The sequence below is a fragment of the Parasteatoda tepidariorum genome, chromosome 8, assembly GCF_982258835.1.
Source record: "Parasteatoda tepidariorum strain Cologne lab strain chromosome 8, Ptep-v5.0, whole genome shotgun sequence".
NCBI classification, from domain to species: Eukaryota; Metazoa; Arthropoda; class Arachnida; order Araneae; family Theridiidae; genus Parasteatoda; species Parasteatoda tepidariorum.
The window spans coordinates 21,633,978-21,661,709 of NC_141762.1; the positions used below are offsets into that span (position 1 = coordinate 21,633,978).

At 29.8% G+C, this 27,732-nt stretch overlaps 1 protein-coding gene across 1 annotated transcript; it reads left to right on the top strand.

Moving 5' to 3' along the window:
- The first annotated feature begins 13,201 nt into the window (after positions 1–13,201).
- LOC107446187 (oplophorus-luciferin 2-monooxygenase non-catalytic subunit) lies at positions 13,202–25,762 on the top strand. The gene is made up of 5 exons (XM_087149968.1): positions 13,202–13,285; positions 15,557–15,856; positions 19,532–19,914; positions 21,120–21,268; positions 24,348–25,762. Exons 2-5 carry the CDS (start codon positions 15,575–15,577, stop codon positions 24,488–24,490), a joined length of 957 nt encoding a protein of 318 aa, XP_087006094.1. The 5' UTR covers positions 13,202–13,285; positions 15,557–15,574; the 3' UTR covers positions 24,491–25,762.
- The last annotated feature ends 1,970 nt before the right edge of the window (positions 25,763–27,732 follow it).

Consider the following 27,732-nt stretch of genomic DNA (forward strand, 5'->3'; position numbering starts at 1 on the left):
TAATATAATGATAAGTTATATTGCTCAAATTCCTTAACCATTTGATACTGGTGTCCCTTTTATCTATATTTCTTCTGAAGCTCAAATTACAAGCAAAAAGAAATTTTTGGTATTTTTTTTATTATAAAAAACAGTCTTATAGTTATTAAAAAAAGTTAGATTATCGGAATCACATTTGTATTAAAATATAAATTCCATAACAAGTTGTTCGAAATTTTCTTTTCATTCGTATTAGAAAATTTATCATTAATTGATTTTGTAAATTGAAGAAATTTCTACGATGAATAAATTTTTCTCGTAGATCTAAATAACTGTTAAGGAATGAAAGTTTGAAAAATTATTGTTTAAAAGTAAGCCGTGTTTGAAAATTTTTACCTTTGACGCTGAAAAAACACCGGCATTTCATGCAGTATTTCACACAACCATATATTATTGAAATACTAAATATAACACTTTTTACTTATTTTGTTGTAAACTAATACAAAATAATGTAAAAAGTATGAAAAATATGTTTGATAAAAATTCTGCGTCAAAGGGTTAACAGTATTTTTGGGGAAAAAGCTCTCGATTTCGAAATTTTCCTCAGTTTGCCATCAATCGGGAATTCCGATGCTTGTAAAAACCCGAACTAGAAACAATTCTAAGGAACGTTATGACGTAAAATACCACGTTTGGAAAAAGTTTAAAGCTATTGCACCATTCCTTGAAATTGTCTTTATAAGTTTTCTTACCTACTATTTACACTTTTAATCAAGTTTTTAGAATGGCGATTTTGAAATAATTAAATTAATGATACTTGATTGAATATTAAGTATTATAATTATTATATATTAAATAATTATATATATAATTATGATACCATAATTATTATATATTAAATAATTATGTATAAGATTTATAATACTATAATTATTATATATTAAATAATTATATATAATAATTATACCATAATTATTATATATTAAATAATTGTGTATAAGAATTATAATACTATAATTATTGTATATTAAATAATTACATATAATAATTAAAATACTATAATTATTATTTATTAAACATTATATTAGATCAGGTTTTTACTTTTTTATTTTCAACAAATAGGTTTATTCTGTGTTATCGAATACAAAGATAATTCGAATTATTTTTAGACATATATTATTAATTAGGAAAGTTGGGTCACGCACGGTGTTCCCCAATCCTTTCATCTCCGTGGTCTGGTCAACATTTGATAATTTTAAAACTGATCGCTAGGTTGAGGGGGGAGGGAGTGACCTTGATTGTTTATATTTTAGATTATTTTGACTTAACAATTTTAATTGAATTGCATTTAATATGCCTTCGAAATAAAATTGAATTGCATGCAAGGTATTGGTGCGGCTTTAGATGACGTTTCTCGTTCGTTTAGGTGACGTAGGCTTGCGGTTAATCTCTCCTCCATGGAGATATGTTCAAATCCAATTCCTCAATGTACTGAAAAAGAAGCCACATTACAACTTAGAATACTTTTTACAAATCCAAATTATGGAGAAAAACTGGGCTTATTTTTCAAATGTAATTACATATTAATTACGCTTTAATACACTATAAAAGAAGTCGCGCTATAAATCATGCTATGAATCATAATAACTCTATGCAAATCACTTTTTTTGCAAACCGGAATTTTTTTCTCACATAACTACAGACAGGTCATTCCATTAAGTAATAAATGTCTTAAAAAAGAAGCCATGATACAAATTAGAACACTCTGTGAAAATAAAAATGAAAAATAAAAACGGAAGATTTTTGTATATATAGTCACATGTAGGTCATTCCCAAATGCAATAAAAAAGAATAAGCCACGTTACAACTACAAATAACTTCATGCAAATCAAAAATAAATTTTTAGAATCGATCAAAATGATAAATATAAGATGATGAATTTCTTTGATAGATGAAGCCTCGTGCTTTTTAACTCATAACAGGAGATTGAAAGGAAGAAAAAAAATCTTCGTTTAAGGCCATACTTTCAAGTGATTAGATATTTTAAAGCGATTAAGTAGTTTTACTTTTCGTCACCCTTAGCCTTATCAAAATCGATATCCGACATATTTTAAATTGTTTTTCTCGGAAATACTTTATTCAACTATGTTAACAGCACTGAAATTTAGAAAGATTTGCTTTTGAATGAAAACACTTTTTGAACTCAGTTTTATTAAAATTATTCTTATTAATATTTTTTATTAGTTTATTAAAAACGTCAATATGGAGGAAAGTCACAGTTTTGTAAAAGAAGAAAGCGTTTGTGGTCTAATTCTTTAATATTTAAAAACTTGCTCCAATACTGCTTTATGTAAGATCATAAAAATTTGCAAAAACTAACAATAAGGCAATGATTTTGAAAATTTTCATCTAGGAGTAAAAATGTCGCCAAATTGGAGATTTAAAAAGGTTTAATAACTTTCGAAATATTTAAGTTATTTGACCGTTTCTAAGACCAAATAATTCTTCACGACCAGATGATATATTTAGTTTAAAATCATTGCTTTGCTTCAAATGTAAAGTGCCTAAACTGTGACTTTTTTATTTTGCTTGGCGACAGAGCTTTGAAAAACTATGTTAAAGGAGGTCATAGGAATTCATTTTCTACCAAAAAAAGTTCTAAAACTCCCTATTAGAGTGGGGATTGTACTGTATGCAATATTGTAAAGCAAAAGTCTAATCTAAGAATCTAACTTACCTTACTGTTACACTTGGGACGGGATGGAACGGAGGAGGAGAAAAGCAGGGAAGGAAACAACAATAGGGTAATAGAACTCGCTGTCAGTTGATCCGTACTCGAACCCACTAACATTTGATCAATATTTGAACCTGCTATTTTTTTTATTGGTGCTTGAACCCGCTATAATTTGATCGGTACTCGAACCTACTTTCCTTTGAGGATTTTTTTTCTACCAGAAATAAATTCCCACAACTTCTTTTAAACTATTATCAAGTTCAATAGCATTTGAGTTTTCCTTTTATGACCATTTCAAAGCGGAACTGTAATCATTGTCACACCGTATATTCCGATTTATGTTTATTATATATTAAGAAATATACAACAAGCGTATATAATACACGTAATTATGTTTATTGATTCCGTTTCGAACAGCTACGGGTTCAAAACAACACTGTTAGTAACTAAGAACTCATGAAACAACTTTGCTTATTTTTCTCGTAGAGGAGCACCTCCTAAAAGAGAGAAGGCCTCAACACGGATGAGTTGAGTAGTCCGACGTAACAAACATAAACTGCGCAGTGGAGGTTAAATAAGGTAGATGTCACTACGTTTGGGGTACAACGCTGCGCAGTGAGAGGAAATACGAAAGATGTCACTACGTTTTGACTACTAATGGGTCAAATTTCATGTTTATGGTAACTTTTCTAGGATGTATTGGTAGCTTAGATTCGATTGGAGTTAAACTGTTCGATCCAGAAATTGGCTGATTTAACCCTTTTATGGACTGCTGTTATTAACACTAATCACAAAGTAAACACAATAATGTAAAAATTCATTTAAGTAAATTGTTCTATTAGAGACAAACTGAAATAATTTGCATGTTTTATTTTTTTAAAAAATATTCTTGCCCCTCAACGATTTAATCAAGTTAATCATTGTTTAGTTGTGTACACTATATGCTTTTTCAAAAAGTATCAGATGCTTTATTTTTTTTTTTCATAAATGATTTTTTCCTAAAAAAAATCAAATTACCTAATCCTAACCCAATAGTGCTGCGGTTCCCAATTCTTTTTAATAATGGAACCCTACATGATCGAGCTTATTTTCGCGATACCCTAACGTAATATAAAAAAATGTTCATTAATAGCTGGGAATACAGTAATCGTAGAAATGACACTAATTATTTTGTAAATATTTAATGCGAAGAATGAAGTATTTTAAATTCTAAACTAGTTCTTGGTTTATGCCTATGCTGCAAATGAATAAATAAGTTGAATTAAGATTTTCCCTGTAATAAATATCGTGAATAATTAGTCGAGAAATTTAATTCTTAATTCTGGGTTCTTAATTCTCAGCTATTTCCAGATTGGCAAGTGGAAACACGAATAGTCTCTCGTACTTTAAAGGAAGAAAGACTTATGCAGTCTGCTCCAAATGTGAAGCCCAGCAGGCCTCAGCCGAACATATCCTCGACTGCTTGGGCCTTTCCAAGGAGGACTTATATGCTTCTCCACTTCTTGTAATCGACTTTTTGAGGGTCAACAACCTATTGGATCTTGTCTGACTTCGTCAGACAATTAGAGGATAAGAAACAACAACAACAGTTCTTAATTCTTGAATTTGGTCATTGTATTTTGAATTGGAAAGTTCGACGAGGGATACTTATGGAATTCTTTGTAAACGTATATTCTTTTCATAATTAATTAAATAAATTGCATTTGAAAACAACTTCTTTTTTGTAATTTTGCTACTTTTTTACATAAATAATTTTATTTAAACAATTGAAATATTAAACAAGTTATAGATTATTGATAGGATATCAATTTAAAATTATTACTGGTTAAAAAATGTTACTGGTTAAAAATGTCTCTCGGAACCCCTGTGACCTTTTTACGGAACCCTAAGTTATTGCGGGACACCATTTAAGAACTGTTGTAGTAGTGGGTTAGCATCAGGTGCATATCTAAACTCAATGTGAAATTTAGAAATACAATTTTAGTGAAAAAGAAACATACATTTTTATTTTATAAGACAATTTAAGAATATTGCGCAGGAAATTCATATATGTAGTAAGTATCTTTTTCCTCTGCTCCACTTCAGTTTTTAGTGGGCTCAGCAAAAATACTTTCCACATTAAATCCACTTTTTTTTTAAATACTTTATTACAATATAAACAATCAATATCTGATATTTTTTATCGTTGATCGGTAGAAATTTTATTATGTAATTTCTAATAGTAAATCTTTTTTTAATTTGTAATAAATGCAATTAAAATTACAAAATTAGTTAATAATAGATAAAAGGTTAATTGCGCTTCTTTGAACTTTTTAAGAACATACAGTAACCATTACTGAGTATCCTGTTTTTGTAAGTTTACATATATTACTGTTTCTTACTCCAAAGCAAATATTTTTAAATTACAAAAGTGTGTTCTTATAAAACCATTTGCTGAAACGTTTTCTCTCTTATGTAATTCTTATATAATGTAATACTACATTACGATGTGATGCTTAAATTACGATGTAATGCTTACATTACTATGCAATGCTTACATTACGATGTAATGCTTACATAACGTAATGCTTACATTACTATGTGATGCTTACATAATGTAATTCTTACATTACGATGGAAAATTTAGTGTATGATAAATTAAAAATCAGTAAACCTGATCCAGTATCAGTGCTACTGGAAATATTATGAAAAATATGCAGTAACCATTATTCAATTACTCTCAATCGGTTTTTATTTTTTAATGTAATGTGCCCAAAAAAATAAATAAATAAATAAACGGACCACCCTGAAAAACTTTTGATGCAATGCTCGGATCGTAAAGTCCTAAAACTCAATCATAATGGTTCGAGGGGGTGAGCTCAAATATGATAATCAATCAGTGCAGACGATGTTTTAAGTTACGAAGTCAGACACAAAAACGTACTTTATCTGTATAAACATACCTTTTATTCAACGGTCAAGATAGTCCGTTATTCAAGATAGTCCGTTTCCTTTCTTTTGCACACAGTACAATGAATTAGTGGTTTGTATTTAATTCCATATCAAAAAATTTAAATTAGAAAACGATTTCAAAAAAGCGCCGTTTTCAAAGTCGTTTGCTCAAATATTTATATTCTTTTTTTTTCTTCATTAAGACTTGCGTGATATTTAAAATTTGTAACTTGTTGTTTAAAACTTGTATGTTAATATGTAAGACCTGTATATTTAAATGCATTATAGTGTAAAATTACTCTAATTATGAATAAAAATGTTGCCAGCGGATTGTATCTATCGTAAGCATTATAAGACTATCCATTAACCTTTATGAAATAACCGTGGAACTTCTCCATGGGTATTTGCCCATATCTATCTATTTACATTCATCCTGAAAAAGAGGAGGAAAGACCCGCCCTAGTTATTTTCATTTGTCTTCATTTACTTTATGCTGTTTCAACTTACTCATCGTACGCGCTTTATGTAACTGGTCACCGTGGTTACGCGGTTGAGATTCATTGAGAAAAACAAGCAAGATTGACTTCATTGCGCATTGCAAGTTATTTGTTATAATCAGTTTATAATTAACTAAATGATTTATGCTATCCTAACTAATTTGGTATCTCTTACTTTCTGAATACGCTAGTTTACATGTCCTATTAACAAAGAGTCTAAATAATTATGTTTTATCATTACCTAAGTCTGTGGCATCAATTATTATTCTATTTATTAAAGAACTTTTTGACTAAGTTTTTTTTACATTTTTTTTTAAAATTTTGCAGAGAACGCGTGATATGTGAGAATAAATTAATTATGTTTAGTTATTAAAATGGACGTAATTTATTTCGCAAAAAATTCTGAAACTCTCCTGAACGAAAAATTTATTCGTAATATCGATACTAATAAGGTTAAGTTTGATAAGATACACAATATTTCGTTATGAAAATTTTATCGTTATTGCACCCTCCTTAAAAAATCATTCACCTATAACTAAGTGTAAACCGAGGAAAAACGTATGGTCAAAACTACCAGAATGTAGCAAAATTTACTATGTTTCTGACTCTATGCCAAAAAGCAGGTATTTTTATTCAAGCGCTTTGGTAATGATTTCGGTAAAATTAACTATAAAATATTGTTATTTTACCAAACGTGAAAAAATAATCAATATTTTAGAAAATATAGTAACAATTTAACAAATGTGGTAAATTGTTTAATTTTAAAATGTGGTAAAATTTGATAATTTTACCATGATACCTTAAAGCATGGTATAAAAACAATTATCCGGTTGGATTTGTTTTTCAGTTTTACATTTTTACTAAATGTGTGTTAATAAGAACTATAATTTGGAAAACCAGAATTTCCGGTAAATTTTCACTATATGAACGGAAACCGTTACCATATGAATGGTTTTAATACCGTATAATTTAGTTTTGTTACTAGAATTATGTTTTTTTTTTTTTTTTAACCAGAATTAGTAAAATTACTGTACTATACAGTACGGTAATTTTGACAAAACTTTTTCCTCCGTGTAGTTGAGGCGAGATATTTCTCACTAATTATTCTTGTATGAAGTATTGAAATGATATTATAATTTGAATAATGATAGAGTCAGTCAAAGTAATAAAGACAACTTTTGATTTTTTTTTAACTTCTCTTTGTTTTCTTAAAAGAATAAAGTTTATGCTCTAACTGCTTAAAACAATTTATCGACTCATTAATAAAGTAAATAAGAATAATTAACCTTCTAAGTAACTTAAAGCTCATAAACGGGTGGATCTCATTACCGCATCTAAATTCTGAAAAAAATGAAAATGTTTGGGTGCTGGCTAATGCACATTCAGTACTCTGTTGCAAGTTAAGAGAAGACCATTGCTGTATAAGAGTTAAGTAATCATCCATGACTGCATATTTTATTCAGTTATCAATAAAAATGCTTTCAAAACAATTTAAAAGTTAGAATACTCTGACAGAAATTTAATTCGTGTTAATTTTTGCGATATATGACATATAATTATTAAGAAAGTGTTAAGGTTTCGTAGTCTTACTGAAATCCTAGACTTGGCGATATATTTCGATAAATAAGAAGAACATTTGCTCTTGAAAAAGAAACAACTATATAACGTTGCAAGAGCATTGAATTTGATTAAACAACTAAAAAGGGCGCGTCTTATGCTGACGTGCTCTTAACAAATCGAATGCGAGATAAAGAATTTTTTTACTTTTGTTTCTCTGTAGAAGAAAATCGTCTGTAAGAAACAATATTTATTATTCTTTCATCAGTTTCTTGAAATGCGAGCAGAAATATGTATATTTATTATAATTTTTAGATATCATTTTATTAATTCTTATTAATACAAAATAGTTTTTATTCAATTATTTTTATATCCCTCACTTCACACTCAAGCAAAAAGAAGACTGTGTAACGTCGTTTCAAGAATTGGCGATGTTGATATACGTTCGCGGTGTGAGCTTGATATCCTTTCGGCGAGTACTTAAGATGCTAACAGGTTCTCTCCATAGGTATAATGTTCTTTTTTTCTTAAACTTGTAAAAGAGTATAGAGTTGTAGAGGAGTATAGAGTATAGATCAGTTTACTCTTGTTGACCAACCCAACAGCGTTCTGCAGAATATTTAGAGTGATAGAAGGAGGAAGCCTCATTTTAGTGTATGTTACAGACTTTTTTCCACTACAGAACACACAAAATAATTAATTTCGAGTTAACATTAAAGATGGTAATAATTATCCCGTTCTGGAAATGACTTAGATTGGATATATTATAACTTAATTCCAGAGGAAAAGAGAATAGAATACAAAAAAAAAAGAAAGAAAGAAAAAATTTTAAATTAAAAGACTAGCATTTTGAAAAAAAATTTGAGAAATAATGGAATGGAAATTGATAAGATTCAAAAAAAGTTTTTCTTGCCATTTTTGACCCAAAGGAAGAAATTAAACAAAAAAAAATAATTATGAAATAAATAAAAACAATGTTTTTTTTTCCTTTTAAAAGCAATTATTAGTTAAATAATGAAAAATATGCATAGTCGGATTTAAATAAAATAAAAATAACTCCCAAAAAACACTTCTCTGTGTACATTAAATCTGGGATGTATTATTCTGGTTGTTGCCATTGCTAACAAGCATTCTTTATAAGGGAGGAAGTAAAAAACAACTCCACCCGTATGAAAATAAAATGATCATTTATATGATTTATGTACTTTCTTGGTGTGAATTACTCCATTAAAAGAACAAGTGCCTTCTAATCAGCGCCTTATATTCTTTTAAAGAATATCATCCAAACGTTTTCACATTGCATACTGCCTCATGTGGTTGTGTTCAGGAAACGGAATTTATTTAATATTATGCTATTCGAAAAACGATTTTATATACGATAATGAATACAGTTATGACCACGTAATGAATACAGTTATTGGTAAACGAAGGATTGATGTAATATTGCCAATGCTTTAAATAATATATTTTTACTTAAAAATGAGTTTGGGACAAAAACTGATATTTTGTGCAAAAACTTAAATCAGAGTTTCTGATTTCTAAAATCGTAATTAAGTTTTTTTTTTTTAAAAAATAAGTATTTTTTTTTGTTGAATACTTTTCGTAACTTTTATTGTATTAAATAAATTGTTTTGCGTTACATGTTTTAATTTATTTATGTAATAATGAATAATATTTTTATAAAATGGTATATGAATGAAAAATGTTTTCCAAAAAAAAGAAAAAAATATTATATACAATATATATTTTTAATATTGTAACGAATCCAGGAATTTAAAACGGTTATGGTCTTTTCGTGAAATTAATTCCTCTTTTCTCTATTTGAAAAACTAGTTTCCTGGAGAAATGCGTTTAAATTTAAAAAAAAAAAAAAGAAATTAAGAGGCTTTTTAGCTAATTTCTCCCCACAAATTAAGAAATATGAAGCTTGAAACGTTTTTAGCCAACGTTTTCATATCAGTGAAGGAGTTATACTATAATATATAAATTATGTAATTCAAAAAGAATTAGTATAGAACTATCAGCTGTATATCAAAACTGTGCGCAATTATATTTATACGAAACTTAAACTGAATTATAGAAATAAACTAATTTTGAGAATCAAATAACAAATAAAAGTTTTCAAAAATTAATTTGTGTTTTAATTATAAAATTTAACAACATTATTATTGGGAAACACTTAAAATGTATTTCGATCACTTAGAATCTACCAAATAATAGTAAATTAAAAATATTCCTCATACAAGAATAGTGTAAACATGGTTTAATCTTTAGCCTTGACTTTCGCCTTGGCTTCAGGAACTCAATCAATTCTCACTTTCGAATATATTTTCATTTTTAAACACACTTTAATCACTGATAAATTTAAATTATATGTATGTTTACCGGTTTAACAACAGAAAATTACGAAACTTTCTACACGATAAGATAAAAATGATATAAAAAATTTAGATTTATTTTCTGATCGTTTCACCAATCTTTCAGTCAAAAATGATCTGCCACATAATTTACAGTCAAACGAAAATAACTGGTATTAAGTATACATTTTAAGGTTAGTGTTAAGTTTTGCCCGATTTAAATAAGACAGTAATAGTAATTAGTACACTAGTAATTTGTACAGACAATAGTAGTAAAAATAAAAAAGAAAAGTCTATGAATAAGAATAATTTTAAATAATGGAAAAAAAATATTTTTCTGAAGTTTTGCAGAATTTAATCAAGAGAAAATTTTCGATATAAGTGTAACTTCAGCATGCTATGAACTTATTCAAGCTGAAGGTTGAGAAAAGTTTAATTATGATATACACTCTATAACAAAAAAATCGACGCACCAAGAAGCAATCCGATTGCTTCTTGGTGCCAGATTACAGCGGTGCATGGTTCGATCAGGCTGGAATAATGCCGACTGGGGACGTATAGTCTTTAGCGACGAATCCCGCTTCCAACTATGTCCTGACGATCATCGAAGTTTGGAGATGCACAGGGCAGAGGGGGGATCCTGCCTTTACTATTGCACGACACACCGGCCCTCAACAAGGCATTATGATCTGGGGTGCCTTCTCTTTGACAGCCGGGCCCCTTTGGTCGTCTTTCGAGGTACACTTACTACACAGCGGTACGTCGACGATATCCTAAGACCTGTTTTGATACCGTTCCTTTTGCAGCGCCCTGGGCTGGTTTTTCAGCAGGACAGTGCCAGACCACATACGGCATGAACTGTCTTGTCAAACTCTTCCTTGACCTGCCAGATCACCAGATCTCTCTCCCATCGAGCATGCTTGGGATATGATGGGAAGGCGATTGCATCTGGCACGGGATGTTGATGACCTCGTTCGACAATTGGATCGAATTTGGCAGGAAATACCGCAAGAGACCATCCGGGAGCTTTATCGGTCTACGCCACACCGTGTGGCAGCTTGTATCCAGGCTAGAGGAGGGTCAACACCTTATTGAACTTGTTACTGTAACTCTGCAATAAATTATTAAATTGTTTTAAAATTTTAATCATTTACTATTCTGTACATTGTCTTCCTATCCACCAATTTTCGTTTCAATTGGACAACTCCTTCTTGGTGCGTCGATTTTTTTTTTGTTATAGAGTGTATTCAAGTTGTCGATTAAAACGTTACTATTGAAAAATTTGATTTGAGCTTGCTTCAGTTGTAGATAAATTTTTTTATTGAAATATGATTTTAACTTATTCCAGCTGTAGATTAAGAAATTGATCTTGAAATGTGATTTGAACTCATTTAATAACTAGACTAAAAATTTACGACCGAAACATAATTTGAGCTTATTCAAACTGTAGAAAAGCTATCACAGAAATATGATTAGATATAATTAAAGTAGATTAAAACTTTTTTATTACAATTCGAATTGAGCTTTTGTTTAAGTTGTAGATAAAAGAAATTTCTATTGAAATATGATTTGAACTCATTTAAAAAGTAGACTAAAATTTTAGGACAGAAATAAAATTTGAGCTTATTTAAACTACAGATAAAAGTTATCACGGAAATATGATTAGGGCTTATTCAAGATGCAGATTATAACGTTACCATTGAAATTCGATTTGAGCTTGCTTAAGTTGTAGATAAAACAATTTTCAATTGAAATATGATTTGAGCTTATTCAAGCTGTAGATTAAAAAATTGATCTTGAACTGTGATATGAACTCATTTAATACCTAGACTGAAATTTTACGACAGAAATATAATTTGAGTTCATTCAAACTGAAGGAAAAGTTATCACGGTAATATGATTAGAGCTTATTCAAACTGTAGATTAAAAAATTACTATTTAAGTTGAACTTGAATTTATTCAAATTGAAAATTATTAAAGTTGTCTTAAAATAAGTTCTTAATAAAAAAATTTTACTGAATTAAAAAAAAAGTATATTTCCACCAAACTAATATTTCAGCTATTTAGTTAGTGAATGTATTTTTATAACGATCTCACTTTAGATAAAGTGTTTCAGAAAAAAACAAAAAAAAAATAGTTTCTTTATCAATAACCATCTCCATATTTAGGTCACTTCCTTTTTATCAATTATGTTTCCAATTAAATTTTTAACTCTTTTCCCGCCGATTTTTATCTTTTTTAAAATTAAAATCCTTTTTCCATTATTATTTTTAGAAAGGTTGAAAAGCAACAAAATTACATGAAAGAATTCGAAACCCTTTATTTATTTATTTTTGCTCACTATCAAATAGATTTAAAATTGTTGTTACTTACAAGCAAATTTGATTAAATAAAAAGAAATTTCACCAAATAAAAAAGTTCGAAAAAAATTAAATTTAATTTCTTTAACTTGTTGCAATATTCGTTTGTCACACGAATCTGAATACATAATTCCAGTATTAGTTTTTTTTCTAAATATGTTTCGATAGAAAAATAATTTTTCATCTTTTCAACAAAAACGTCGGACAATTTTCTAAGAACTCAGGAAATATTAATTTTTAAAAAAATAATATGTTCTTTATAAAATGGCAAATTACAAACTTACAACATTTTATGCCTGTTTACTTAGTTAATATACTAAACTAGCTAAAATTACAATTATATTACATATAAATTCAGTCAATTGCTATTTATACAACCATAACTTTTAAGGCAATATTAAAAATATGCTTTAAATTAAAAAGATCGTTTTCACTAATTAATTACTCTTAGAATTAAAATTTACTCTTCGAATCTTGAAGATTATATATTAGCAGGCCAAATACGATCATTAAATCAAACATTATTTAGATGTTCTGTTTTTTATTTTAAGTAATGTCCGTAAAAATATTCGGTAAATTTTTTTTTTCACATTGTACACTTGAAAAAGTAGTTTAATGTGATTAATATTTTAATATCAGAAATGCATGCGACATCTTAAAGTTGACGAAATGGAAATTGACAAAATAAACTTCAAATGCTATTTTTTTGAGACGCTATTTCACAATCGGAAAATAAGATCACTTAAAAAATAATGGGAAATTAAAATAATCGTGAGATTAAACATATGTTAGATAAATGATTGCGAGACAAACGTCAAAAATTTACTTTTACTTAAACTTAGAAACAGTTACAACAGGGACATATTAAAAGTAAGTTATTTAAATTTCTTTCAATGTTTTGCGTCCCTTTTTAGGAATGGTTCTAAAAATTATGTAGCAATATATTATTTTGTGGATATAATGAGTCTTAGAAAATTATTTTGATGCGTAGAAATGATTTTGGCGACATTGTGAATTGGATATTATTTTAATAAATGGAAATTATTTCGTCGAATGTGACCGAAGTTATTTTTAAGCATGTGTTTTTTAAATGTACTCAAATTGATATCGTAAGGTATTATTTAATGAACATAGTGAATGATAAACTATTTCGATGCATGGAATCTATTTTGTGGACATAATGAATCTTAGAAAATTATTTTGATACATAGAAATTATTTTGTCGGCATCATGAATATGATATTATTTTGATGCGTAGAAATGATTTTGGCGACATTGTGAATTGGATATTATTTTAATAAATGGAAATTATTTCGTCGAATGTGACCGAAGTTATTTTTAAGCATGTGTTTTTTAAATGTACTCAAATTGATATCGTAAGGTATTATTTAATGAACATAGTGAATGATAAACTATTTCGATGCATGGAATCTATTTTGTGGACATAATGAATCTTAGAAAATTATTTTGATACATAGAAATTATTTTGTCGGCATCATGAATATGATATTATTTTGATGAATCGAAATTATTTTGTCGAATGTGAACGACATTATTTTTAAGCGTATGATTTTTAAATGTCAACAGGTATGTTGATTATCTATAGATTTTGACAACATTCTGGGAAAATTAATCCTGGGAAGTGATAAAGTTATGAGCTTTCAAATACTCTTAATAAAAACTTTATTACCAGTTTCTTAGACCAATAATCTAATAATTTTTTCTATTTATAGGTATGATACAAAGCTAATTTCTTAAAAATATTAATGAAAAAATATCAAGTTAAATATGTTATTTGTTTATAAAAATATTTAAATACAATTTAAATTCCTTAATTCTTGGATTTTCACATAATTTGAGATTCAGAATTAAGATTTAAAGCCTTTACGAATCACGTTTTAACATTTTCAAACAGGAATTTCTTTTCGCGATTTTCTTAGTTAGTTTCGTAATATTTAAATTATATACAAACATTTATGCAACTTATGATTTTAAAATTAAATGTGATTTGCATAATATGTAGTTTTAAAATTTTGTGTGACTTGTATATGGGCAATTGAATTATACGAAATTCATAGTTGTCAACAACTACAGATTGTCCATAGTATTTAATTTTTGTATTTAAAGTGGTAATGAATATTTTGAATTCTTGGGTTTACAAATTTAATTTCATATCATTTTGACTACTACCAAATGTAAATAAATCAATATTACATATAAGAGCAAGTTATAGAAATGAAAATAAGGGTAAACCCTGAGTGTAAACTATAATATTACCTTGCTACGAAATTCTGTTTTTCTAATGCTGATAATTGTAAATCTAATATTATGAGTTATGGAGTGTGGCAACTCAAAGAGTTTAAATTTTTTAAATTCAACTTAAAAGGTGCCTTAATACTTTTAAATGATAAACTTTAAGATTTGGATGCTGAAACTTTTCGTTTTTTGTTTAAAATTTTTAATTTTTGTACGGTCCCTTTCACTCCCCAGCGTACACTTAGAAGATTTCAAAAGCTTCTTTTTTTTATTTTATCTAAACTTCAATTTGTAAATGTCGGCTGAACTCATAACTCGAGGAAAACTTCAGTTAGTGACTTTAAATACGAACTTATATTTAAAACTATATTTTTTTAAAAAGCTATTGTATGACTAATGTCCAATGTATACGAGTATGTCTACGTAGCTCTGTAGCTATTCACATACATAAGCAACATAAGTTCTGTTTTATTTCCTAACTCAAAAATTGAAGGTTTTGCAGGTTTTAAATTTTTTTTCAAAACCGTACAAAAAAAGGGTCCAAGGATGAATAACTGAACTTCCGCTGTCTTGTTTTACATTACTTTAAAATACGTTTTTTTTTAAAAACAATTTATTAGTTCTATTATAAGCTATTGTAGAACTTTGATTTATTCGATGGTCTCGCTGAAAAAAAATACCAATAACGTGCTTATTACTTTTCAGCTATTAGTGTTGCGTAACCAATTAAGCATTTCTTAGAGAAAAAAAATTCATTAAATACTAAGACAATAAATCATAATCATTAAGTATTACTATTTCTCAAAAAACTAACTCTAATTATTTTTTGAAAATAAAGTTATACAATATACTATTGCATAGTGTATCTATTTTATTGATTTTCAGATATTAAATATTTGAAGAATGCTTTATTCAATTCTGTGGATAATCTTGTCCATTTTGTGGAATGTCTCATTGGGACATAGAGACATAGGCTGCCCGACAGAAGAATCCATAGCTCCCCAATGCATTTGCAAGAACTTGGGCAATGGTCCAATGATGCTGTGCAGTAATGTTATGAATGCCCAGGAATTAATTGCACCAATCAAAGCAACGGATTCTTTAGACATGTTCTCATTGGGAATCATTGATTCCACCCTGATGTACATTCCAAGTAAACTTTTCATTGACACAAACTATGCAAAGGTAAGAATTTTACCATAAAAAATCATACCGCTTTATGATGATAAAAAACAGAAATTTTTTAATAATAAAGATGTTTCGTTTTTTCTTGGCATTACAGTAGTTTAATGGCATATTTTGTGGTGGTATTACTATCTGAGATTGTGTAATTTAACCGAAAGTATTATTTCATCCACGGTCTACTTTATATTTTATGCGCAAGTATGAGAATATGTTTTTCGTTGATTTCCTCTATCTTTCTGAAAAACAGCTGCTGATTTTTAAACAGTAATCTTTGCAGCTTCAAGCTTAGCTTAAATATTCAAGCTTTCGAGAAATAATTTAAACAATCATTATCCACCACTACCCTGCAACAATAATGGAAGAGACAATTAGAGTTTTTAATAGTTTTTTTTTTTTATTTTTTAAAATTTCTGAAGAAATACTTAAAGGATCATTTGTAAATTCAAAGATGTTTAGGTCATGTGATTTTTCATACTTACCAATAAAGTTTAGAGCTTTCAGAGATTTGGGAGACCGGTAATGAATTATGAACGAAAGCAAGTACTTTTTAACACTTAGAAAATATGCCAGAAAAATATATAAAAAAGCTTGCAATTTATATCCATTATTGTACTATTGGTACCATTATTGGTACCATTGCAAATTAACTTAAATATTTTTGGAGACATGGACATTTTTATAAAAACTAATATTTTTATTTTATGTTTTGTTTGGTGTAAATTTAAAGATTTTCATTAAAATGAAACAAAATTTTCGAGCAGCTTTTAATTAATTACAAAATAATTATTTTTAGATTTGAAAACATTTTTAATATTTCAATTAACATAATAATTAACTATTAATATATAAATTGCGCGTGATATGAGTATTTAAATTAGTTCTTTCAGAGTAAGCATGCGAGGAAAAAGTAGGAAAAAAATCATAATTTTGCAACTATAATATTTGGCAACTATAAAAAAACTCCAATTAGGATTTTTTGTAAATTTAAAAAGTGTCTAGCAGTTTTCAAATTTTTTTTAATAATTTCTAAAATAAAACTTTAGATGATAAGGGGTTTTCCATAAATTTTATTTTGTATCATAAGACAAAATTTAATAGAAAATAATTCCTCGTAACTGTCGTTGGTAGATATATGTGATGATACAAGGAAAGAAAGCATACTTTTATGGGGAATGATTCCCCACAATGACAGTGTCCTTTTTATTAAATCATGTTTTATAGTGCAATATAAGATTAGTGAAAAATCCCTTACCATTCAAAGCCTTCTCTAAAAAAATTGTTTCATCGTACAATATAAAATTAGTAGAAAATCCCATACCAATCAGAGCTTTCTCTAAAAAAAAGTGCGTGGAGTCCCTCCGCGTGGAAGAAGTTAAACTTCGCAACCTGTGACGTTAATTGTAGAAGAATCAGCAGTCGTAGAGGGATCACTAGTTCTATTCAACGACACTTTTTCCGGCTCCGCTCGCTTCCGTGCTCTATAATCACGGTAATATTGTGCATTTTCCCCCCGTGAACTTCTTGAACCAGTGGAAGTGCTTGTGGTTGCCTCATCGTCTCGCCCTGGAAAATGTATTTGTATTAATACTGTATGTGAATGCGTCATAATGTAATTTCAGAATAGAAAACCTAACAGTCAATTGATATTCACAAGAGACGTACCTTCACATAACCTTAAATCCGTCGCATTGTCCGTGGGACTGTTTTCACTCATTTTTTACAATTGTTATCCACTAAATTTGAAAATAAAAAATACTACCCTATTAAATTATATGTGCATCAAAACAAACTAAAAAAATATTTATAGAAAAACAATACCTTTATTATTTTTATGCTAGTGAGAACCAAAACAATATGGAAATGAATGAGGGAAGACTGGATCCTACCACGTGATTTCCCGGCCAATAAAAATGTAGCGTTAAACGTTTAACGCAACCTTGTTGGAAGTCGCATAAGAAGTATAACTTCAAAAATGCACTTAAACTACTTAGAAAATCGCTAGAAACTTTTTAAATTTTCAAGGTACTAAAATTGGACTTTTTTCATTAGTTGCCAAATATAATGCACCACAAAAGTATAAAATTTTTTGAAAATATTTTTTTTAAAAATTTTTTCCATGCATGTGCAGTTTAAAAGAACTACTTTAAATGCTCTTATCTTGCGTGATTTTTGACAAATTTTAAAATGATAATTTTGTTATTAATCAGAAATTTTGTTTACTTTTGCTAAATATTTTTAAAGTTATAGTAAAAAAAAAAACTATCTTCTTAAAAAAATGTCCACATTTCCTTAAATATTTATGCTAAGATAACAAAATTCCATTCATTTATTGGAAATTACAACCCAAGTAATGGATGGTTTTTAAAATTTCTGGATAAGCACATGAAATTGCATGATCTAAACACCTCTACACCTTTTTGTTTATGAAGTTTAGAATTTTTTTTTGGCGATTGAAATTTAATGTTTATATTTCTTTTTAATCCAAAATTTGAAAACGTAAATAATAAGGTTAAAAAAAATCATGTTAAAATTTTTTTATGAAATAAGTAGTTTTTGAAAATTGATTTTGCAGATTTATTTATTTTTTTTCTAAATTTTAATTTACAATTTTATAACCAAATTTGAGTGTAAATATTAAATTTCAGTTCCAAAATAATAACCAGTGTTAACATGCGTTCCATAAAAAAGGAAAGAAAAACGATTTATTCTGCGCATAGTTTCAGTATTTATTCTGACATTGCGATAGATTAACTTTATCCTTTAAAATTAAAGAAAAATGGAGTACACTGACATGAAGCTCTGTGAGCATTATCAACAATGCAGAGTTAGCGTAGATTCATTCAGTTTAAAAAAGACCATTTATTTACAAGTATATGACATGTAAAGAAAGATACACGCATCCGTTCAACACTTCAAAAGTCCAATGTGCGCACACCTGGATTAAACTAACCGGTTTTGCGTTATATAGAGTGGAAAACCACGAAAGCCTCCATGATTAGCTTGATGGCAAGGAAACTCTAACCCATGATGCGTCTACCACTGTGGATGTTTTACATCAGTACTGTGGTCAGTGTGATCTGGGTGCGGAATTTGTATCAACCATTCATCGCTGGGATTCGAACCAGGTTCACCTCATTGGAAGGTGAACGCTCTATCACCTGAGCCACCACGGCTCTGCCTGAACTGGTTGCTCCATCTCCAAACTTCAACATCGCAATCAACGAGAGGACTTTCAGCTACGACTGATGTAACGTACATCTTACTGCGTATGCGAGTCGTTTGTTTTGTGAGCCACTAGGAACGAACTCACTACCCCCAGCTCTCAAACCAGTGGTGTTAACGACATCTTAATTGCCTGCGCTTCCGGAGTGCTAAACTGATATACCATGTATATCAGGTGTCCAAGGGTATACACATTGGACATTTGAAATATAGAAAAGAAACTTGATGAGTGCGTATCTTTCCGTGCATCACCCGTCTTCGCACATCACATGCCTTTAAATGAATTGCCCTTCGAAACATAATGAATCATTTAGGGGCTAACGCTATAATTATATCGAGGAAAATTTCTTTTTAATTTTAAATAACTGTTTGTTGTTCTATGGGTGATTTACTCAAATTCTCTAAAATGTCATTGAACATTTTTATCCATTGAGATCTTCAAACGTTTTTTAGATTCGGTTTGCAAATTCTCAACTAATGGCACTGTCTGACGCAGATTTGGCTTTCGAAGGTCTAGAAGACACATTGGAAGAAATTCGTGCTTCAGGTGCAAACTACATTACCACGTGGGATTGGTCGCAGTTGCGCAACCATCGGAAACTCCATCTAATTGACATCTATATGATATCCATGTACTCTCTTGATCAGAAACTGCCTTCATGGCCCAATCTACGACATTTCGGCCTCGGTCAAGCAGAAATATCTTTCATCCACCCTGAAGCATTCAGAGAGTTGAAAAGTCTGGTCAACATAAACTTAGATCACAATGAAATCACAGAAATGGAACGAACAATGTTTCCAGACCTGGCTGAAGATCTTTATCACATAGATTTAAGGTCAGTAATTAGTATAAAATAAGTTTTTGTTTAATTTTACAAAAATTCACATATTCTGTTGTTATTTTTGCTCGTAATGGTCAAAAATCTTGAATAATAAGGTACATAATTTGCGCATTATATTGTACAAACGTAACATCTTTATTTATACAATGCTAGTTTGAACAAAATCTGTCAGATTAGAATTAACATAAACATCCTCAGACCTGATGTCCGGCATACTTGACATAAGTTTTAATCCATATTAACTTCACTAATAATCATCAGCTCACAATTTTTCTTTATTGGTTGATGAAGACGCTATTGCTTTCTAACGGGAATATCTTGAAGCTTATATTTCAACTGAAAGAGAATAACTTGAAGCTATAAGGCAGAATTCAAATGAAGGGAATAACTTGAAGCTGTAAAGGATAATCCAAATGAAAGGAATAACTTGAAGCTGTAGGCCATATTCCGGCGCCCGGTGGCTGAGTGGTAGCGCTTCGCGCTCCCGTGCCACAGGTTCTGGGTTCGATCCTCTGGCTGGGCAAGGTTGACTCAGCCTTTTATTCCTTCAGTGGGGCAATAAATGAGTACCAAGCTTGCTTGGGAACTAAACACTGGAGGTTCCGCGTTTGGCTGACCACCTAACCGAAACATCTGCTCCGGCATCCCAGAGCTCAAGATCAAGAAAACTGAGAAGGGCACAGTAGGCCTTGGCCCTATATAGGCTGTCGCGCCGCTGAGTTCAGTTTTTTTAAGTTTTAGTAGGCCGTATTCCAACTGAAAGAGATATCTTGATGCTATAAGACATAATCCATTTAAAGGGAATAACTTGAAACTCTCAGAATCTAAACAGGGACCACAAAATGATATTTAAGTTAAACAAAATATCAATATTTGACGAATCATTATCGATGCGAAATAAGCCATAAAAACGAATGTATTTGCAGGAGTAAACAAAAAGAAATACAATTTTATTATATTGGATAGATTAATTAAACATGGAGGATGAACTATAGTATTTAATAGGTAGAATACTAGTTTTCATATGAGTTAAATCGAATTTTAGTTAGAGAATCCTCAGTAATTTCTAACGCTGGTTTTCATTATTTCATATTTACTTGTGATTAATTATATCATTATTATGAATTCGTTTTCCTACAGAAACCTAAAAATACGTCATAAATGCAATTTTTAAGCAGAAACGTCTTTTTTATTTTCAGTCGGAATTTACTAGAAGTTTTGCCTGTTGACATGTTCAAGAACATGCCTAGTTTGAAGGAAGTGTACTTAAGAGATAATAAATTTACCACCTTGAATGAAGACACGTATTTGTGGCCTTTAGAAAATCTGCAAACCTTCGATGTGTCAGGTAAACTAACTTAGAATTTTTTTTTTCATTTACACAAAACTTGCTTTTGCAGTCTACTGGTTTGTATACTGAGGAACAGGTATAACCAAAACTACCAGAATATGGTAAAATTTACCGTGTTTTCGACTTCATGGGAATACTTAAAAAGCTTGGCAATTTTTACCTAAGTGCTCCGGAACTGATTTTGGTAAAATTAACAATAAAATATGGTTTTATAATATGGGAAAAAATTTAGTAAATGTGAAAAAAATTTGTAATTCTATCACGATACCTTAGAACATGGCGCAAAAATTGCTTATTCGCTTAAGTTTACTTTTCAGTTTTGAATTTTTTACTATATAAGTGTTAATAGGACCTATAATTTTGAAAACTAGGATTTCTGGTAAACCATTAGATAATGAGCAGAAAAATTAGTTAATGAATGGTTTAAATACCATAAATTTTAATTTTATTAATTAGAAATATGATGTTCTTCACCACAAATGTCATTACCATACAGTATGATAATTTTACCAGAATTTTTTTCTCCCTGTGTAGAATTAAAATCTTGCAATCTAAGTTTCGATCGCTTACCAATTAGCTAGAGCACTCAAATTGCAACTGAATGTTTTTATTTGTTGATAATGCAAAGTTTAAACCACTTTCTCACAGCTAGAAAAAGTTATTGTCCTTTTATAGCTAAAAAGAATTTCTCTTCAATCTAAATTTTGACAAAGTTTCGATATAAACAAAACTTATACACAAAATAAAATGAAGAAAATAATAAAATTGAAGAGTTTTTAAGAAATGCGTCTTTCAAGTGGGTTTCTTAAAAAGATAATTTCGCTATCGATTTTTGTCATACCTAAAACAAAAACGCGAGGCGCATCACTTTTGCTATAAACTCCTATCACCACTTAAAATTTCTTCACGTTTTCGGAAAGCGGAATGATCCACGATTTCCTTTTAACTTTTAAGAGTGAGAAAAATAGAATTATTTGTACACAAATTATACAGTTTACTTGCACAATTTGTGTACAAAGTAAGACTTGTATAGGGTTTAATTAAACTATTCAATTGGGATGAAATTATTCTTTCATCTATATTTATCTTCAAGGTAGAAATGAAATAATTCATCTATTTGGTGCATGACTTTTAATGGTGAGCATAGAAGCGTATAATTACATAGAATGCCAGTTAAATCTTATACATGAGTTTGTGCTACAGGAAAAAATAACTCCCACTACGTTCTTTCCTTCTAAAAGGAGTTTTAATTCAATTGATCATATTGTGGATAAAACAGGCCAGAATTCAAATATTTAATAATAACGATAATTAAATATTACAATTACAATTAATGATCTATGCAATGAAAGAAATGTGAATATATTGATTGACAACAATTGTAAAATTTATTTCGGTTTAAAATTTGTAATGTATAAGTCGGAAGGGACGATCGTAATTTTCAAAATCTTATTTTACACGCCTATGTGTGCAACACTTTTCTTGAAGTTGATGCCGGTCTCCAACTCGTAATGTCCTCGGTTTTAACTAAACGACTCTTGTACTGTAGTATAAATAGGGAATTTTCCAGGTAAAGTTTACGACTCGTATATCATCATGTAATGACATTTAGGTAATCATTTCTGCCCTTCTGCATTATTTGAAGGAAGAGTTGCCACTGACTTTTTTAAGATTTTCAATGTAAATAAATAGTGAATATTAACAAATAATCATTAGAAAAGGAATTTAAAAATTTAATTAATGATGGAACATTTCAAAATTGCTACCTGGGAAACTATAGTTGCCAAAATCTGTAAAACGGGCAGTGGACTCAACCTTAAGAAAAAGAAAAGAAAACATAAACGTAAGATATGATGGACAATTGTATACCGAGCAGTGACTAACCTTAAAAACATCAGTGTAGTATATACCGGGAAGGGGCACTTATTCATTATTAAAACATCAGTGTAGACCAGGGCTGTCCAACTGGCGGTCCACCAACTTCTTATTAAGGCTGGTCGGCCTCAGTTTTCTCATTAAAATGTAAGAAAATTGTTTTAGAATCCTTCTGTTCCATTGTTTTATTACTCATAATTCAATTATTAAGTGTTATTGTATAAGAGGTTATAGTTCAACTTTTTCAAACTGCGGCCCGCCAGGTGATCAGTGACCGGAATTCTGGCCCGTGGGCCCTTTGCAGTTGGACAGTCCTGGTGTAGACCATACTGGGCAAGTGTAAACCGTTAGTATTACGTTCCATGTCATCAACATTATTTTAAGAAATTATAGTCCTGTTCTGTATCAGAAAAATCATTATCTAAATTGCGTTCGATTTCGTGCGCAATATTAATAGCAGTTTTCTTTGACAAGAGCCGCTTTATAAAAAATTTAAAAAAATCAGTCGGCATAATAACAAAACAATAAAAACAAGACGAGCAAAAGTAAGTAAAAAGAAACAAGCGATTAAAACATCATTCGAAAAATCCCTCTTGTAGTAAAAGGACTATATTTTTCCTTTTTCCTGAACCTCATTTACTATATTATTACTCTATTTTTCCCAAACTACCGAAGTTAGGGGAAAAAATTTAGAAAGCAGGTCCTAGGCATTATATTCGTCGCTTTGAGCAACATTCTACACTTTTCATCGATAATCATATTTTGAAATTGATTTTAAAAATTACTGTAACTTCATGTTTCTGAAATGTTTTTGGCTACAAATCATCGACTGATGGTTTTCTTACTTAGGCTGACGTAGGTTAAAAAAAGGTAATTAAGTTTAGTCTCTCTCATCAAACCAATTTAATTTTTGATAAATAATAACGAAAATCGAGTGCTAGCAGCTCCGAGCAGAAGTGAAGTCATTATGCCAACCCATGTGATTTAAATCAAAATCAATTGGATACTTGTAAGCGATGTCACGTGTGCTTGTCGAACTTGATTGGCTATTGACAAATGACGCGATTTACCCGCGATGACGTCACTTGCAAGTATCTAACTATAATCAAATACTTTTTTCCGTCTGAAAAGGTGGGGGATTATACATATTAATATATTAATTTAAGAAAGCAAAATGTATAATGTTTTTTATTCTTTATAGGTAACGAATTCCGCTGTGACTGCCGGTTAGAATGGATGGTGAAAAAAAAGAAACCGTTATGGTTTATGGGCAACTGCACTGTACCCATGCCTCTAAAAGACGTTCCACTGAGAAATTTAAATCCAAAAAATTTGTACTGCTGACGTTGATTTTGCAGGAAAATAAAATTGTTGTCAACCTCTTGAATTTTTGCGAAAAAAAAGAATTCATTTTGTGACAGTTTTTCTTCAAAGCTATTGCTTATCTCACTTTGCAACTTTTCTTTTGTGTTGACTCAATATTTTGTCTGTCCTTGTCCCGGAACGATATTTTGAACCTCTTATAACTCCAGAACTGTTAAAACTAGGGTTATAAAATTTGGACATCAACAGCGCGGAGCAATTTTAGGTGCCTGTCTAAAAGATTTTAATTAATTCCTGCGAGAGAAATGTTTGAAAAGGAATTTTTTGCTTTAGCTTTTTTAACATTAATCATTGTTATAAATAAAGCTGGTAACTATTTTGTTTAAGATTTTATAGCTTGTTCTTTAACGTTCAATTGTTATTAACAAATTCAGTCACTAGCGTGAATGGCATGCTGACCGGTGCTACGTCACCGAATTAGCATTTCTAGAGTTATTCGAAACCACTTGCTTATGGTTGTGCTTTTAAAACGTGTTTCTGGGGAAACAATAAGGTGGAATAATTTTTTTTTTCAAAAACTTAATGAAACCTAAGACGTAAGAGTATGAAATAAAATAATTTAAAAATATTTAGAAACAACAACTTTTATATGGGTTTGCAAAAAATTATAGTAATAAATGGAATACTGCTAGTAACTTTTAAGAATCGAGTTTATATAGTCTAGGGCTAATTTACCAAATATTTTGTTCATTTTATATGAAGTTTATCTTAAAATGTTTTGAAAGAGTTTCTTTCGAAGGAAGCTGATGAAAATGTTGGTGGTTTACTTGGATTTATTATTGTTATTCGAAAGCCACAGACCTTACATTCCATTTTAAAATAAAAGGATGTTGCGGATGATTTTCGGTTTTAAAACCAGCATCTATCGATTTATAAAATAAAAAAAATATTTTAGCTATCACTTAACTTTCTGTTGAAATATACTCATTGCCATGAAAATTAGAGTATATAGAAAGAATTGTTAGAATAAAATGAAATTTTTACACGTAAATACAAATTTGATAAAAATGAGTGATTAAAAGATCAAAGCAAAATTATCATTCATAGCAGGAAAAATTACAAATGAATGGAGGTTTCTTTTCTCGTGAAGTTTTACGTGTAAAATGCTTCATTGGTGGTGTTCCTCCTTCCAACTATCCCTAGTGCTTTCAAATAATTTTAAGACAAATTTGTTGAATAAATTCTATTGTGCTGAATTTTAAGACTAACTTAATAAATTCCACTGTGCTGCTTCATCTGATTTTGTGTTCTTGAGTTCTTCTGATAATAATGATATCCAAGTAAACAGGTAGGGTTTTCTGTTATATTATTGAAGTAATGGAAATTTCAGCCAGCTACACAGCTCAAATACTGGTTGCGATATGTTCAGGGATTGAGGTACACAAGCAACAACTTCACAATGTCCAGCAACATATCGTTCCACGGTAGCTGTAAAAACACCGCAAAATCGATTAAATTCGAAAGCTGCCCAACTTATCATGCCAAGTGGTTCTAGAAATGATTGTTCGGTGTCAAAACAGTGAACTAAACAGACAAGAAAAAGAAAGTAATGTGGAAGAGGCATTCCTCCTACATCCGTGCTGAAAGCGATCGATCATCGCTTCTTAAAAAAAGTGTAGTAGGGAATCATGCTTATTTTTATAGCACTGCAAACTACAATTTATATCACTCAAATTGCCCTGCTAGAAATTTTTCGAAAAAATTGTTAGAAAAACAATTTATTTAATTGTTATTTTACCATATTCAAACAAAACAGTCAAATTACCATAAAAGAGATAATATTCAAACTGACAACCATAATTAAACCGTTTATTAACTGCTTTCACCAAATACGTTTAAACAGTCTGAATTTTATCGCATCAACTAGGCCCACCTAACGAAGCCATTTAATTCCTGGCAGATAAACACACATTATAGCTGAGAGGGTGGGCTAATCTGACAATCTCATGACCGAGTTCCAGCGTTGACACAACAATATTTCCTTCATTCCCTTTAACATATGAAGAGTTTCCAGAGTTCTGCACTCCCCAATTTACGTCCCTGGACTATTAGAATACGATACTTTCATTTACGAATAGATGGCAGCATCATAAAGATTCTCAACTATTTCCAATGACCAGTTAAATACTTCTTTTACGGTTTTGAAACCATACTTTGTAAATAGTTAACCAGGCTTGTTCTGCCCTCCCCAATTTATGACCATGGACTATTAGAGTACGATACTTTCATTCACGAATAGATGGCAGCACCATAAAGTTTCTTAACTATTTCCAATGACCAGTTAAATACCTCTTTTACGCTTTTGAAACCATGCTATTTGTAAATAGTTAACCAGGCTTGTTGTATACGGTTTGAAAATCGTAAATTTTTTTTTAACGTAAACTTTACTGTTAATCGAATGGACAGACTTCTACCAGTGTTTTTACTATAATTTTTTAGAATGAAAATTCCAACAGAGTGCTTTTTAACGTGCTGTGCAAACGCAACATCAGCAGGGAATGGGTTAATGTAAGAAAGGAGAGAGGAAAATAATTATCGCCATATGGGCACGTCCACTTGCCTTTTTCAAACCTTTGTCAGGTAGTCTTCATAACAAAGCTCTTAAAAGCGCAGTGTCAAAATATAGATCTAATTTCGACACTGTACTTTTTGAACAATAATAATTTATTTTTTTAAAAAATGAGTGAATTTTCAGAAAAATTAAACATATTTAAAAATAATAATTTCAAAACAATCTCGCGTTGGGAGATATATGAGAAATTGATTAAAATATGACAGAACCGAGAACATACCAAAATGTCTTTTGTACACTGCAAAAAAATCCAGTGAAAAATTACAGTAAGAAGTACAAGCACACAGGTTGCCGTTATTTTCTACAGTAAAATCTATCTTTACCGGAGCATGTTAAGGAACAAAAAATCTGATATGCTGTAATTTTTATAGTAATAACTACCATAAAATCGCCAAATCACTCTAATAAAATAAACATTACTGTAAAAAGTGCGGTATAATATTTTGCTGTAAAAATGGATATTGCGATAAATCGGATTTTACGGATGATGTTATATTTGCGAATTATGGATTTACGGATTTAGTAAATCTTTATTACTTTTTATTATTTTATTTCATAATAGTCGAAATAATTTTGAATTGCAAAGTTTAACATTTTTACATAATTTTAAAGAATGTAATTTTACATAGCA

Excerpts from the sequence above, each read along its gene's own strand:
- LOC107446187 (XM_087149968.1), top strand. The coding sequence starts at position 15,575 with ATGCTTTATTCAATTCTGTGGATAATCTTGTCCATTTTGTGGAATGTC. Across the intron at positions 19,915-21,119 it reads CTTTATCACATAGATTTAAG|TCGGAATTTACTAGAAGTTT; the intron begins GTCAGTAATTAG and ends TTTTATTTTCAG. Across the intron at positions 21,269-24,347 it reads GCAAACCTTCGATGTGTCAG|GTAACGAATTCCGCTGTGAC; the intron begins GTAAACTAACTT and ends TATTCTTTATAG.